At 44.7% G+C, this 17491-nt stretch overlaps 1 protein-coding gene across 1 annotated transcript in view; it reads right to left on the bottom strand.

Moving 5' to 3' along the window:
- The window catches only part of MIB1 (MIB E3 ubiquitin protein ligase 1), a 116616-nt gene that overhangs the window by 81188 nt on the left and 17937 nt on the right, over positions 1-17491 (bottom strand). The window contains exons 2-3 of the mRNA XM_079784530.1: positions 11589-11760; positions 9079-9208 (exon numbers count right to left, since the gene is read on the bottom strand). Coding sequence (XP_079640656.1) covers positions 9079-9208; positions 11589-11760 — 302 coding nt within the window. The remainder of the gene's footprint in view (positions 1-9078; positions 9209-11588; positions 11761-17491) is intronic.

Below are 17491 nucleotides of genomic sequence, written 5' to 3' on the forward strand. Positions count from 1 at the left end.
ATCATTTTGTAAGCTATGTATTTTATGGTGCTGTTGTAGAGGAAAAAATTTTAAAGTCTGTGTCATCTGAAGAAATCAAAGAAACTGAAAAGCCTCTTTTGTATACATTGGTGCCAAATTAATTTTTTCAAGTTAAATTCTGTCACTATGGTGTGAGAAACATTGATGGGTTGCCTCTCGCATGCGCCCTGACTGGGGATCAAACCCAAAACCTAGGTATGTGCCCTGATCAGGAATCGAACCCACAAACACTTTGGTGTACAGAATGATGCTCCAACCAACTGAGCCATCCGGTCAGGGGAAGTGTACTTTTTATTGTCTGACTTTTTTTTCACTTGATTCCTTCCACATCCACACAGAGACTAGTAGAAGGGGGAAAAAAGACTGTTAGAAGGGGTGGAGATGCGGAAGGGGGTGGTCCCACACCCATGTGTGGCAGATAAAAATCAGAAGGAATATCTGGGCTGTAGAGGCTCCCTGCTGAGGAGCGAAAGGGTCCCAGCCCCACACCAGGCCACACAGCCCAGGGTTCCAAACCAAGAAGAGAAGTCTTCATAATCTCTGGCTGTAAAATCCAACAGGGATTGTGGCTGAGTGAGACAGACAGCAGCTTAAGTCCCAAGCGTTCCTCTTGAAGGGCTCCCACAGGAGAACAGACTTACTTGCTCTGAGCTACAGTACTGGGACAGCAGCTCAAATGGTGCAGGAACATATGAGGAGGAACTAATTGCCTGGCATTAGGACAAGAACTGAAGGAACAACTTTTTTCCAGACAGAAGTGCTGGCAGAGGTCATTGTTCCTTTTCTGAGCCCTCCTCCCAAAGAGCTGGCAGACAATGCCATATTTGAGTCTTCATCAACGTGGCTAACACTGTTCACCCAACCCTGGTGATTCCCTGAAACCTTGCCCCACCCAACTGCAGCCCATCTACACATATCCAGTGGCTTTTCCATACAAATGGCCTCTCTTGGCTCATGCTTCAGACTTTTCTAAAATCTCTCAAACAAGCGCATCTGGCCTTGAGATGTGTCATACCTCTCACTAAGTGCCTCACTGACAACAGTGGCAGCTGGCCTTGGTTCACGGGCTGACCTCTCCTAGGCACCTCCAAGCCCAGCACAAGTAATAGCCATCTTCAGGTTGCTTTGTAGCTCATGCCAGGTGGCCCCAAATTTGGCCTGTTCCTCCCTGGAGGCCCCAGAGTCAGCACACCTGGTGGACAGCTTCAGAACACACCAAAGCACCACCCAACTGCCTTCATGAGAAACACACTCAAGGAACAGACTCAGAAGGCATCAGAGCCCTGCTGAAGTAAGTCCTGTTCCATGGTGTCAGCGCCTGCACAGCTGATCCTCCATGGTGGTTGTAGCCAGTCCTCACAGCTGACTGATCTGGAGGTAAATTCCTTCCACTGAGGTGCCAACAGCAATCATGCTCAACGACAACAAGAAGATGTACACTGCCCACTCTGGGGAGTGACCGGCTCAGGTGATAGGGGAAGCTGTGCCACTGGACCTTGTAGGACACTACTAATTAATGCACCATACAAAGTCCAGGAAATGTAGCAGCTCTACCTAATATATAGAAACAAATACAGGAAGGCTGCCAAAATGAGAGAACAAAAAAACAACAACAACCAAATGAAAGAACAGAAAAGAATTCCAGAAAAAGAACTAAATAAAATGAAAACAAGCAATCTACCAGATGCAAAGTTCAAAACACTGGTTATAAAGATGTTCAATAAACTCAGGGAAAGAGAAGATGAACTTAGTGAGAACTTCAACAAAGATAAGAAACATAAAAACGGAACTAAAAAACATAAAAAAGAACCAGTAAGAAATGAAGACCTAAGTGAAATGAAGAATACATTACAGGGAATCAACAGTGGAGTACATGAAGCAGATGATCAAATCAGAGATTTGGAAAATAAAAAAGCAGAAAATACCCAGTGGAAACAGCAAAATGAAAAAAGAATCCAAAAACTGAGTGTAGTGTAAGGAGCCTTTGGGACAACTTCAATCATACCAATATTCATATCATGGGAGTACCAGAAGGAGAAGAGAGAAAGCAAGAAATTGAAAACCTTTTTGAAAAAATAATGCCAGAAAACTTCCCTAATCTGGTGAAGGAAATGGACATACAAGTCCAAGAAGCACAGAGTGTTCCAAACAAGATGAACCCAAAGAGGGCCAAACCAAGGCACATCATAATTAAAATGACAAAAATCAAAGAAAAAGAGAGAATCTCAAAAACTGCAAGAGAAAAGCAGTTAGTTACCTACAAGGGAGCTCCCATAAGACTGTCAACAGAAACTTTGCAGGCCAGAAGACAGTGGCAAGAAATATTCAAAGTGATGAAAAGCAAGGACCTATAACAAAGATTACTCTACCCAGAAAAGCTATCATTTAGAATTAAAGGACATATAAAGAGCTTCCCAAACAAAAAAAAAGCTGAAGGAGTGATGACACCACCACACCAGTAATACAATAAATGATAAAGGATCTTTAAGAAGAAAAAGAAAGGTCTAACACATGGATAATAAAATGACAATAAATACATATCTATCACCAATTATTTTAAATGCAAATGTATTAAATGCTCCAATCAAAAGACATATAATGACTGAATGGATAACAAAACAAGACTCTTACATATATTGTCTACATGAGATTCCCTTCAGATTGAAAGACACACACAGACTGAAAATAAAAGTATAGAAAAAGACATTTTATGAAAATGAAAACAAAAAAAAGGCTAAAATAGCAATACTTATACCAACAAAAGAGACTTTAAAACAAAGGCTATATAACACAGGACAAAGAAGGAGCCAGCAATTCCATTTCTGGGAATTTATTTTTAAAAAATAAATTAATTAAAAAGACATGCACCTATATCATTGCAGCATTATTTACAATAGCCAAGATATGGAAGCAGCCTAAGATGAATGGATAAAGTGGAAGTATTGCATATATACAATGGAATATGACTCAGCCATAAAAAAGAATGAAATCTTGCCATCTGCAACAATATGGATGTGTCTATAGGATGTTGTGCTAAGTGAAGTAAGTCAGACAGAGGAAGACAAATGCCATATGATTTCACTTAGACTTGGAATCTAAAGAGAAAAATAAATGAACAAGCAGAACAGAAACAGACTCATAGATAGAACTTTTTGATGGTTGTCTGATGGGAGGGGGCTGGGGAAATGAGTGGAAAAGGTGAAGGGATTAAAAAGTACAAATTGGCAGTTACAGAACAGTCATGGGGATGTAAAGTACAATATAGGGAATACAATCAATAATATTGTAATAACTATGTATAGTGTTAGACGGGGTACTAGATTAATTGTGGTAATCACTTAGTAAGTTATATAATGTCAAATCACTGGGGTATACACTTGAAACTAATATAATGTATGTCAACTGTAACTGAAAAATAAAAACATTATTTAAAGTAAAAAAAAATAGGGGAGAAACCAAGATGGTGGCATAAGGTAAACACCTAATTGTTCCCTACCACAACAATTTTGAAACTACAACTGGAAAACAGAGCGCACACCGTCCAGAACCATCGGAAAGCTGGCAGAGTGGAAAACCTACAACTAGAGAAAAAAAGAGAGGGGGACACTGAGCCTCAGGAGCTGTGGAGGTGCGGAGATCCGAGAGCGCGGAAAGGGCGGGTGGCTAAATACACGGCAGGCTTGCTCGCAGCGCACGGAGAGGGAGGGCAGCGGACACTGCGTGGCTAGTTTTCTCATTTGGGAGGAAAACAAAACCTCCCGAATGCACTGAAATCCAGCTGCGGTTGGGGAGAAACTGGTCTGTTTGGCCGCGGGAGGCTCGAAAGCTGCCTTCTCTCAGAGGCGCGCAGCCATTGATTAGGGCACGGAGAAACCGGCCCTCTTAGGGCTGCGCGGACGGAAACCAAGTTTGTCTGCGCCATTCTGAGACTCTGCCCCATCCAAGCTGAGCACAGCCCTCCCAGTGACTGGATTTCTCGTTCGGGAGAAAAACAAAACCTCCGGTCTGCACTGAAATCCAGCCCAGCTGGGGAGAAACTGGTCTGTTAGGCAGCGGGAGAGGCTCGAAAGCTGCCTTCTCTCAGAGGCGCGCAGCCATTAATTCGGGCACGGAGAAACCACCCCTCTTAGGGCGGAGCAGACGGGAAACCAAAGCTTGTCTGCGCCACCCTGAGACTCCGCCCCATCCAAGCAGAGCACAGAAGCTCTCCCAGCGGAGACACTGCTGATCCTCACAGCCAACTGGCTTGGAGATCAATTCCCGACAGTGATACCAACAATCCCAACCACTCTGAACTCGTTTCTGGGGACACGCGGGGGACCCAGACGCCTACGGGACTCTCGGCCATCGGTCGGAGAGTGAGAGTGACTTTTCTGTCGGTGTGGACGACACCAGATTTCAACCACTCTCATAAGGGACACATTCAAGAGGCAGACTCAGTGAGCACCAAAGCCCTACTGTGTCCCCAGCACAGCAATTCTTCCGTTATAGACACAGCAGGTCCTCACAAACAATTGGACTGGAGGTCGATTCCTCCCAGTGTACCAACAGCAATCAGGGCTTTTAACTACACCAAGACTTTCCACTCAGCCCACAAAGGAGAGTGCCAAGAACGACCACCTAGGGTGATTGGGGAAGCTGAGCTACCGGCCCCTATAGGTCACCGACCACACAAAGCCACTCCATCAACACAGGGAGGCAGCCAAAATGCGGAGACATCGAAGTATGTCACAAGTAGGAGAGATAGATGAAAGCAAACTAATGGACGACACAGTGTTCAGAAACATATTTATAAGGTTACTCAAGAATCTTCTAAAAACCGCTGAGAAACTTGAAGAGACCTTCAAGGACCTAAATGAGAATACCAAAAAAATGGAAAAGGACCAGTCAGAAATTATGCATACACTGTCTGAAATAAAGAATATACAGAGTAGACCACCGCACCCGAAGAGTCAAACCAAAGATCTGGAATATGAGGAAGAAAAAAACACCCAACCAGAGAGGCGGAAAGAAAGAAGAATCCAAAAATGTGAGGATAGCATAAGGAGCCTCCGGGATGGCTTTAAGCGTACCAATATCCGAATTTTTGGGGTGCCAAAAGAGAGAGAGCAAGATACTGAAAACCTATTTGAAGAAATAATGACAGAAAACTTCCCCAACCTGGTGAAAGAAATAGACTTACAAGTTCAGGAAGCACACAGAACCCCAAACAAGAGGAATCCAAAGAGGACCACACCAAGACACATCATAATTAAAATGCCAAGGGCAAAAGACAAAGAGAGAATCTTACAAGCAGCAAGAGAAAAACAGTTAGTTACCTAAAAGGGAGCACCCATACGACTGTCAGCTGATTTCTCAACAGAAACTATGCAGGCCAGACGGGAATGGCAAGAAATATTCAAAGTGATGAATAGCAAGAACCTACAACCAAGACTACTCTACCCAGCAAAGTTATCATTCAGAATTGAAGGGCAGATAAAGAGCTTCACAGATAAGAAAAAGCTAAAGGAGTTCATCACCACCAAACCAGTATTATATGAAACTAGAGGCCCAGTGCATGATTGAATCATGCACGTGTAGGGTCCCCTACACACGATCACGGGGGAGCTGGGTGCCTGTCCGCTGGTGCACCAGGCCTTTCAGAAGCCTCCGGCGCGGCAGAGGCTTCTGAAAGGCCTGGTGCCTGAGCAGACAGGCACCCAGCTACCACGCTTTTGCTTTCGATCGCAGAGGAGCTGGGTGCCTGTCCGCTCAGGCACCTAGCTTCCCCGCTTTTGATGGTCCGCGGTAGGACGTGAGCTCACTGCCCCAGAGGCCCCTTCTGTGCTGCAGCACAGCCATGGCGCAGACGCTGAGCTCGAGCCGCCGCTGGTGATGCGAGCTCAGCGTCCCGCCGGCCCAATCGGCCACCCCGGCCACCCCGAGTCCCGCCTCCCCGCGCCTCCTGGCCAGTCGCGGGCATAGCGAAGGTACGGTCAATTTGCATATTTGTCTATTATTAGGTAGGATGCTGAAAGGTATTCTTTAAAAAGAGGAAAAAGAAGAAAAAAGTAAAGATAAAAATTATGAACAACAAATACATATCTATCAACAAGTGATTCTAAAAATCAAGTGAATTAAAAATCTGAGGAACAGAATAACCTGGTGAACATAATAGAATCAGAGGCATAGAAAGGGAGTGGATTGACAATTCTCAGGGGGAAAGGGTGTCTCTGTGGGGGGTATGGGAAGAGACTGGACAAAAATCATACACCTATGGATAAGGACAACGGGGGGGAGGGAACCGGGTGATGGGGAGATATGGGGGGGGGAAAGGAGAAACAATTGTAATCATCTGAACAATAAAGATTTATTTTAAAAAAATAAAAATAAATAAAAAATAAAAAATAAAAAAATAAAGTAAAAAAAATAATCATTCCTCAACGATAAAAAGTCTCAAATGTGAAATGTTATTTATTTCAGTGCATCTAGCATTTAGGATAACACAGAGTATACATAATTCAACACACATTTTTTTACTGAATCAATGAATGATGAGCAAAAGCAACATAAAATCCAAAATAAATAAATCCAACAACCCATTTAGCCTAATATCTCTGGCTATCCCACCCCAGTGAAACAGGCTAGACACAATTCCCTTCAGAATAATTGCTAAAATTGACCCTAAACAGCTCTACATGCTACCTGAGAATAGTAACAAGAGTTAAGTGGACTAGGTAACAAAGTAGCTGCTTATTACCCCCTAAGACTCAGTTCTTTGAAAGAATCCTATCTAATCCTCTCTAATAAAATGGTAATATGCAAATTAACCATCACTCGGCTACATAAGCCACGCCCACCAGCCAATCAGGGCGAGTATGCAAATTAACCCCAATCCAAGATGGCTACAGCCACAGAGAGCAAGGTTTCCCAGGTAACAGAGCAAGCCAAGCTTTCCATAGCTGGTACAGGCCTAAGCCTCCACTCAAGCTACAAAGTTTCAATTATAGAAGGTAAACAAATTCAAACAAATGGCAGCAGAATGGAGCTTGAGAGAACAGGCCAGGGTTGCCAGCAGCAATAGGGGAAGCAAAGCTTTCCGCACACCCTGGCCGGGCTCACCCGCTTAAGGCTACAAAGTTTCAATTGTAGAAGGTGAATTAACTGCCACAGAAATGGCTGACACCCCAGAAATGGCTGCTGCCCCAGGCTACAAAGTTTCAATTGTAGAAGGAAAATAAATTCCAGATACCAGGGCCTCCTCTTGGGTTGCCAGGGGGCGTGGCCGGCCTGCAAACCAACACAGGCCCCTCGCTCAGGCCGCCCCACACCCCAAGGGAACCCCCACCCTTATCTGTGACACCCTTCAGGGCAAACCAGCTGGCCCCCACCCGTGCACCAGGCCTCTATCCTATCTAATAAAAGAGTAATATACAGATGAACTCCTTTAGCTTTTTCTTATCTGCAGCACACAATATAGCTGCCCCCATGTGGTCAAAGATCCTGCCCCCATGTGGACACAAGATGGCCACTACAAGATGGCCAGCAGGAGAGGGCAGTTGGGAGGCATCCGGCCAGCAAGGGAGGGCAGTTGTGAGGGACCAGGCCTACAAGAGAGGGCAGTTGAGAGGGACCAGGCTTGCAAGGGAGGGCAGTTGGATGTGATCAACCCTGCAGGAGAGGGCAGTTAGGGGTGACCAGGCTGGCAGAGGAGGGAAGTTGGGGGCAAACAGGCTGGCAGGGGAGCAGTTAAGCATCAACCAGGCTGGCAGCGGAGTGGTTAGGGGGTGATCAGGCTGGCAGGCAGAAGCGGTTAGGGGCAATCAGGAAGGCAGGCAGGCAAGCAGTTGGGAGCCAGCAGTCCTGGATTGTGAGAGGGATGTCCGACTGCCCGTTTAGGCCCGATCCCACCAGGATCGGGCCTAAACGGGCAGTCGGACATCCCTCCAGGAGTCCCAGATTGGAGAGGGTAAAGGTTGGGCTGAGGGACAACCCCCCGCCGTGCACGAATTTCGTGCACCTGGCTTCTAGTAATAGAGTAACATGTAAATTACCATCACTCCGCTACGCCCATGATTGGGTGGTGGGAGGCTGGGGGGCGGGACTTGGGGTGGCCTATCTGCCGCTGAGGGGGGCTACCCTGCTGTTGAGAGGCGCAGGGGGCGGGACTCCCGACCCCTGTGCCTCTCAACAGCCAGATCCGCGGCCGCTGAGGGGGCCTGCCGCGGACACGCAGCTGCGCCTCTCAACAGCAGGGTAGCCCCCCTCAGTGGCCGCGGACCATCAAAAGTGGGGGAGCTGGGTGCCTGTCTGCTCTGGTACCAGGCCTTTCAGAAGCCTCCGCCGAGCCGGAGGCTTCTGAAAGGCCTGGTGCACCAGCGGACAGGCACCCAGCTCCACCGTGAAAAGCGAAAGCGTGTAGGGGACCCTACACGTGCATGATTCAATCATGCACTGGGCCTCTAGTGGAATATAAAACAAGTGAAATTGTAGCCCTAACCAGTTTGGCTCAGTGGATAGAGTGTCAGCCTGTGGACTGAAGGGTCCCAGGTTCGATTCCGGTCAAGGGCATGTACCTTGGTTGCGGGCACATTCCCAGTAGGGAGTGTGCAGGAGGCAGCTGAATTGATGTTTCTTGCTCACTGATGTTTCTCTCTATCCCTCTCCCTCTGCCTTCCTCTCTGTGTAAAAAGTCAATAAAATATATTTATAAATAAATAAATAAAATAAAACAAGTGAAATTGTAATAGCAAGAAAGTTAAGAGTATTAGGTAAAGCTCAGGGAGGGCTGACCCAAACAGATTGTTTAGAATGGCATTCTGGGCAACAAAGTGGCAATATTGAAGCCTAAAGGTAGAAAGGTAAAATCTATCCAACAACTTTCTCAAGAAATACCAATATTTACAATGGAGCAGGAATAACCTCTTTTCTTTCAAGAAAAAAGGGAAATTAAGATATAAAAAATTGCTCCTGGCATAGAAAAAAATGTGCCACAAAATTCAATTATAGTAATAAATAAAAATCTCCTGACATACTATATTCTAGAATAACATGATGAATTAAGAAAAAAGTTTTTACCTTCCCCCTACGTCCATTTCCTCCATCCTGATCTTCCCATTGCCAGTCTACTCCTCGTACCACTCTGGCACCTGCAAAGATCCCTCTGGCTGTAATCTTCTTAGATTTTCTACGAGATTCTAATAGAACCCTAAAAATAAAATTATTTCAAACTTGTTCAAAAATAGGTAACATTATTTTTTAACAACAGTATATAAAAGGTTATTTTGAAAATATAAAAGATTTTTTAAATAGTAATGAAATCCACATATGAACCCAATCTAACTACTTCAAATTATCACTATACTCTTCACTGCTTTAAGAGATAGCAAACTCAAATCAAGTACAACTGTTAGGCAAATAATATAAATGAGTTCCTAAGAAAAACAGCGCCACAGAAATGAAAAACAGCAAGTGGCACTTGACCTCAGGCTTATTTAGGAAGACAACAGGGAGTGGTAGGGACTTTGGTGAACTCAAGCATGGATTTGTCTACAGGGTACAGGTGCTCCTGCGCTTCAGCAAACTCTTGCCATGAACAAATGAAGGCCCAGTGCTAAGTTTTCTGGGGGTGTGCGCACATAAGTGTGAAAGTGTGTGTGAATGTGTGCATGTTTTAAGAATTGATAAACTTAGATTTTTGTGTGAAATCACCCAATTTCGAAAGGTTAACAATTGTACAAAATTTTGGAACATGGTATATGTCAAGTAAAATACATCTGTGGCCTAGACTTGACCTGCATTAAACTGCCTCCAAAGTTCTGCATACCTACAGAAGACTGTGGACCTTGAAAAAGATTCTAAACTCAATTATATGGACCAGCTGGGTTTTCCAAGCATCTACCCCGTATTCTGCATCCTTCTCATTCATAAAACCAAAAAGATTTAGGGTATTTTTCATTTTGCTTTTCTGCTTTCATCTCATTATTCTATTCATTTTTAGAATATCTTTATTTTTTTATTTGTTTAGAGAGCAGAATATCTTTATTATACTCTAATTTTTAAAATTGTAAACGAAAGACAAAAATAAATAACTTGTTCCAATTACTTAGTTAATAAATGGCAGGACCATGATTTGAACTGGGAAACCAGATCACCCAAATCCATTTTTGTATTACTCCTGCAGCTTCCCTATGACTGGCTAGATTCATGCTCCTATGCATTATCCATCCTATCTAATAAAAGAGTAATATGCAAATTGACCATCACTCCACACAAGATGGCTGCCCCATGTGGACACAAGATGGCCACCACAAGATGGCTGGCAGGGGAGCGCAGTTGTGGGCGATCAGGCCAGCAGGGGAGGATAGTTATGGATGACCAGGCCAGCAGAAGAGGGCAGTTGGGAGGGATCAGGCCTGCAAGGGAGGGCAGTTGGGGGGGACCAGGCCTGCAGGGGAGGGCAGCTGGGGGCGACCAGGCCAGCAGGGGAGGGGCAACCAGGCTGGCAAGGGAGGGCAGTTAGGGCCAATTGGGCCGGCAGCGGAGCAGTTAGGCGTCGATCAGGCTGGCAGGGGAGTGGTTAGGGGGTGATCAGGCTGGCAGGCAGAAGCGGTTAGGGGCAAACAGGCAGGCAGGCAAGCAAGCAGTTGGGAGCCAGCAGTCCTGGATTGTGAGAGGGATGTCCGACTGCCCGTTTAGGCCGGATCCCATTGGGCCTAAACGGGCAGTCGGACATCCCTCAAGGGGTATCAGATTGGAGAGGGTGCAGGCTGGGCTGAGGGACACACCGTCCCCCCCGTGTACAAATTTCGTGCACCGGGCCTCTAGTATCTACATAAGAAGACTAAATTACCTGAAACTCTATGCCCATTCACAATTAACACTCCTCTCTCTTACTGCTACGACACTCAGTACATATCCCTACATAGAGTATAAAACATCACATGATAATCACTGTTGATCAAATAATCCCTTAACTTGAAAACTCTTTAAGTACTTTACCTTCAAATTTACACAAGCATAGTTGCTGCCTCAAAGTCTTAATAAATGCCTCTTGACTGAATTAATGGACCCTAGTGGTAGCAATTAACAGAATAGAAGGTATAGCAAGAAGAAAATAATCAGCCCTGATGGTAGCTCAGTTGGTTAGCGCAGCATCCAATACACCAAGGTTGGGGGTTCAATCCCCTGTCAGGGCACATATAAGAATCAACCAATGAATGCATAAATAATAGAAACAACAAATCAATGTTTTCTAAAAATCAATCAACAAAATAATAATAAAAAAACTTCAGCTTGTTAATAAAAAATAAAGAAGAAAATAATCAGTCTCTCTTGGGCTACCCTTGCATTTCCAAATACTGAGTAGTGCCAGGTCTCTGAGAGAAAGAATTGCCTAGATTATCTTGGAAAAATACTTAGAGCTTCGTCTTCACAGGGGCAAGCCTGGTCCACTTCTAGCCTGCTATCTGCTACCTCCTGACTAAACTAGATCTTAGAAGCTTTCCTAATCCTATTTTTAAGGCTGAATAGTATAAAATTTTAATACAAACAAGAAATTGCGACTGAAGAAAAACTATTTCCCATACCGCTCACTTCCAGGTGTAGTAATTCTATAAAAGCGATGCCTTAAGTGATGCTTATCTCCATGATAACACACTGTGCACAAATCATAATTTGTACACTCTGCACACTTCCATCGAATGCCAATGATTGGTTGCTGGCGGCAGGTATCACACATGGTTCCATCATGCTTAATGCCTATTAAAACAAGGATACATCCTTACATTAATTACAGGTATTATTTACTTGAATATTACTTCTTAAGAGGAAAAATAAGACCACATCATTTTACCAAGTATTTCAATAAAGTAGGAAGTAATATTTCAAATGCACCATATATAGTTTCAAGATAACATATTATAAATATTTTAATCAGCACAAATTATAGGCTAAATAGCTTCTATCCCTTCTTTTTCCCATTAATAAAAACATTTCTCAGTAGCACTTCCCTTTATCTCATCCACAAACTGAAACTGAGATTCAGTCCAGAGAAAGAAGAATCTTTTATCCCCAAGGAGATGTTTCAGACTTCAACACTCAGAAATCTTTTGAGGAATTTAAACTTATCCTCTAAGTAATTACTCCAAAAGAAAATACAATAAAAAAGAAAATACAATTTTATCCTCAAGATATCATAGAAACAAACTATCAATTTACTTAAGAATTTTTATCTAGGTATTGACTATTTTCCCACAAACAATAAACTTCAGAAAATGATTAGCAAGCAAGTTTCCCAGTTTAAAGGATAACAATATACTCTAGTTGAGTTTGTTGTGTTTTTTTTCCTTAAGTAATAAGGAGTAATACACTCTAGAAAATGTTCACTAAAAATGTTCACATGCATGGATGAGATAGACAATAGAATGATAAAAGGTACCACTAAAAAGTAATGAAAATAACTGACATTTCAGAGTAATAGAATTGGGGATAATATTCTATTATTCTGTTACCAGAGGTCCGGTGCACAGATTCGTGCACTGGTGGGGTCCCTTGGCCTGGTTTGCACCCTCTCGCAATCCGGGACTCCCCGGGGAATGTCGGACTGCCAGTTTCGGCCCGATCCCCACAGGGCAGGCCGAGGAATCCCACAGGTGCACGAATCCATGCACCAGGCCTCTACTATGCATACCAGATCTTTGTTTAATCTCTTCCCACCCTTCCCCTTCCCTCTGAGATTCATCAGTCTGTTCCATGTTTTCATGCCTGTGCATTGAGCATCTGTCCCCTGGTGGTCAGTGCATGCCATAGCTACCGGCTGAACAGTCGAACGGTCACTTAGGCTTTTATATCTATAATAATAAAAGCGTAATATGCTAATTAGACAGAACATCCTTCTGGATGACCTTCCGGATGAAGCTGCAGCAGCGGGAGCCAAGGCAGAGGCAGCCACCGCCGCAGCGGTGCTGAGCCCCTTGCACAAATTTCGTGGATCAGGCCTCTAGTCCTAATATATAAAAACCCAGGGTCGTAACATCCAAAACAACCGAAGGCTCGACCAACCGGAAGTCAGTGCTGGACTGCCGCTGCTTCGGGTGCCCCAACCCAGCACTGACTGCCGAGGGGGCTGCGGATCAAGCCCAAAGAGAGGCCTGGACAGAGAAGCAGGGTCTGATCGGTAGCCTCCGTGGCAGCTGTTGATCAGCACTTGCCTCTCTCTTTCGCTCCGGACCTGGCCAGCAGCCACACTTCCTCTCTCTCTCAGGCCTCAGCTGGGGCTGCTGATCAGCCCCGCCTCTCTGATCAGGCCCAGAGATAAACCTGGAAATGCTGACTGGAATAGAAACTGACCAATCAGAACCTAATCTGGGTGGACTGTGAAGGCAGAACCTAAGGTGGGGGCTGAGGAGGGGTTTTAAGGGCAACAGCTATTTGGTGTAAGGTGTAAGAAAGCAGTTCAATTGTTTAATGACCAGTTTGGCAGTATAGTGCATATGGCTGGCTATCAGTCCAGATATAGGGATTGTGTATTTTTGTCTGCCAAGAGCATCTCCTCCTGATGAAAAAGGCTTCTTCCCCCACCCATTTAAGCAATCCTGTCCTATATAATCTATCTATACTACTAAAAGGGTAATATGCTAATTAGACCGGGTCAACCAGCTATCTTCCGGACGTCCAACTTCCTTCCAGACAAAGCCATGGTGGTGGGGGCCGAGGCAGAGGCCATTAGGGGCGATCAGGCCAGCAGGGGAGGGCAGTTGGGGACAACCAGGCCAGCAGGGGAGGGCAGTTGGTGGTGAGATCAGGCCGGCAGGGGAGGGCCATTGGGGGCAAGATCAGGCCGGCAGGGGAGAGCAATTGGGGGGCGAGATCAGGCCAGCAGGGGAGGGCAGTTAGGGGTGATCAGGCAGGCAGAGGCAGTTAGGGGTGATCAGGCCAGCAGGGGAGAGCAGTTAGGGGCGAGATCAGGCCGACAGGGGAGGGCCATTGGGGGTGAGATCAGGCCAGCAGGGGAGGACAGTTGGGGGCAACCAGGCTGGCAGGGGAGGGCAGTTGGGGGCAAGATCAGGTTGGCAGGGGAGGGCAGTTGGGGCGAGATCAGGCCAGCAGGGAGGGCAGTTGAGGGCAACCAGGCCGGTAAGGAAGGGCAGTTAGGGGCGATCAGGCAGGCAGAGGCAGTTGGGGGCGAGATCAGGTCAGCAGGCAGATAGGTTAGGGACGATCAGGCAGAGGGGTTAGGGGCAATCAGGCAGGCAGGCAGAGGCAGTTAGGGGTGATCAGGCAGGAAGGCAGGCAGGTGAGTGGTTAGGAGCCAGCGGTACCAGATTGTGAGAGGGATTTCCGATTGGAGAGGGTGCAGGCTGGGCTGAGGACACACACACACACACACCCGTGCATGAATTTCATGTACCGGGCCACTAGTACATAGATAAGCAAGAACTGTGCTATCTGTACAACAGTGACACACTCCTGGATTCCAATTCTGGTTTTCTATCCGCTATTTTGGGCCCCTGAAAAAGTTATTTCAACTGAAGTATTTATATATTAAAAAAATTATTTCTTTCAAAATAATTGGGAGGGGGCAGAGGGGATTGCTCAAGTTGAAGTTGGGCAACAGGTAACATGGAGGTTCGTTATTTTTATATTTTTGTAAGTTTAGAAATTTTCCATAATTAAATAAAAGAAAGAAGTTATTTTAGTTTCCTTTTGAGGAAGCAATATGTTCTTTAAAGGTAAAAGATAGTCTAGGAATCTAAGAAGAATGTGCTATATACGCAAGAACTAGAGTATAAAAGTACTAAACTCTACAAAAACTATTATACTACTACATAAGGATAAATCTGTGTCGGAGTGGAGGTGGTTAAGAATAAAATGAGGGTCAGGGAGGAATGAACACTAGAGGAAATTGGGATACCTAGTGAACTTCAAAAAGCATGACATAAACCAAATGTTTAGTGTGCAATCTTTCTGCAGTCTCCCTCTATACAAACACTTGATTGTAGGAACAGAGAAGATGGAGGACATCAGTACCTACTGATTTACTCAGTAATTATTTCCTTACTGCCACTGTAGCCAAGCCCTCTATTGCTTTCAAATATCACTCTTGCTGTAGAATGAAGAACAGAAAGGAAGAAACTAAAACTGGCTAGAGAAAGGCAGTCAAGTCATAAGAAGTTTATACAGTAGTTTAGGCGAGATAATGATAGTTTAAGTCAGGGTGATAATACAGCAAGTGGAAAAAAATAGTCAAGAGAGATTTAGGACTTGGTGTTATGGGTTACAAAACAAGAGATGTAGAAGGTAACAAACAAAAAAGTACAAATGAAATCATTCAAGAAAAAACAAATAGAAATGTCAGAGATATTTAAAAACAGTTCCCTTTAAAACAAGAAAGGGGAAAAATGAAATAAGCACATGATAATTTTTAAAAATGCAAGCTCAAGCCTCCACTGATAGAAATGCATCTAAAAAATTAAATTAAAAAATAATCAGAAGAGTTTCATAGAAATGGTGGATGAGTAGACTTTTCAAAGGGAAAAAGAAGAAATCTCAGAAAAACACAGAATATGTTCAATGAACCAGGAGAAGCTTTATTTGCTTGACAGGAATATGAAATATAGTCAGAGACTTAAAGATAAATTTTAGTCATGCTGGGAAATCTATATATATAAAAGCCTAAGTGACCATTAGGACCGGACGACCGGTCAGTACTTATGATGCGCACTGACCACCGGGGGCAGACGCTCAACACAGGAGCTGCCCCCTGGTGGCCAGTGCGCTCCCACAACTAACCTCCCACGGCAGGCCAACCTCCCACAATCCCTCCCCGCAGCCCGCTGGCCCCAATCGGCTGCAATGGGGGGTGGCCAGGCCAAGGGACCACACCCGTGCACGAATTCATGCACCGGGCCTCTAGTCCTATATAATAAAAGCCTAATATGCAAATGGACCGAATGGCAGAATGACCTGTTGCTGTGACATGCACTGACCACCAGGGGCAGATGCTCAATGCAGAATCTGCCCCCAGCCTGCAGGCCCCAGGCAAGCCAAGGTAGGTGCCTGCAGGAGCCCCCTGATTGCCCCACCAGTTGCCCCACAGAGGGAGGCAATTGGTGGGAGTGGTGGGGGGTGGGGTCAGTGAGCAGGTGGCACCAGGCCGGCCAACGTGGGTGCCAGCGGGGGCCCACCGATTGCCCCGCCAGTCGCCCCACAGAGGAAGGCAATAGGCAGTGGTGGTGGGGGACAGGGCCGGCAAGCAGATAGCACCAGGCCAGCAAGCTGGGTGCCAGGAGGGCCCCCTGATCACGCTGCCGGTCACCCGACAGATGGGCCCTGATTGCTGACCAAGCCTAGGGACTCTATCCATGCATGAATTTTGTGCACAGGGCCTCTAGTAACAACATAAAATTATTTCTAACCTGTATATTTAAATTGTTGCGTTAAATGGTAAAACAAAGGTATGTGACTTAAGACTAGTTCTATAATGTACTAGGCTAGGTCAGTGGTCGGCAAACTCATTAGTCAACAGAGCCAAATATCAACAGTACAACGACTGAAATTTCTTTTGTGAGCCAAATTTTTTAAACTTAAACTTCTTCTAATGCCACGTCTTCAAAATAGACTCCCCCAGGCTGTGGTATTTTGTGGAAGAGCCACACTCAAGGAGCCAAAGAGCCGCATGTGGCTCACGAGCCGCAGTTTGCAGACCATGGAGCTAGGTAATGTTCAGTATCAGTTTAAACTACTCTGGGATCAATATTCTCATCTATAAATTAAGAAAATACTTCCTTTCATATGCAATGGACTGAATGTGTTCCCCAAAAAATTCATATGTTGAAGCCCTACCCCCAATGTGATGTTTGGAGGTGAGGCCTTTCGGAGGTAAATGAGGTAATGAGGGTAAAGCCCCTATGATGGGATTAGTGCCCTCATAAGAAGAGAAAGAGAGAACAGGTCTCTCTCTCTCCCTCTCTCTCTCTCTCTCTCTCTCTCTATCTGTCACATGAGGACACACTAAGAAGGCAGCTATCTGCAAGCGAGGAAGAGAGTTGTCACCAGGGAACCAACACCTTGATCTTGCCAACACCTTGATCTTGAACTTCCAACTATGAAAAATAAATTCCTGTTGTTAAAACCACCCAGTCAATGATAGTTTGTTATGGCAGCTCAAGCAGACTATGACAACACAGAAAGGGACACTGTGAAGCTAAAGTGTTATAATTCAGGTAAATACATTTTGAAAGGCTTTAAAGCAAAATATAAAGAACTTAACTTATAAAGAATTATATTGTACTTAGTTTCATCTTAATATAGATTTATTAAGTGTACTATCATCCATTTAAATAATTTAGTGATCAAAATCATCATATATCCTAGGAAAATTTAACAATACTTACAAAGAAACCAAAGAATTTAATTTCTCAATTTCCCAGAGACTGTACATAGAGAATATTCAATTATTCATGTGTGGATTATCCTCATTTTAGCAAAT

The sequence above is a fragment of the Cnephaeus nilssonii genome (assembly GCF_951640355.1).
Source record: "Cnephaeus nilssonii genome assembly, chromosome: 11".
NCBI classification, from domain to species: Eukaryota; Metazoa; Chordata; class Mammalia; order Chiroptera; family Vespertilionidae; genus Cnephaeus; species Cnephaeus nilssonii.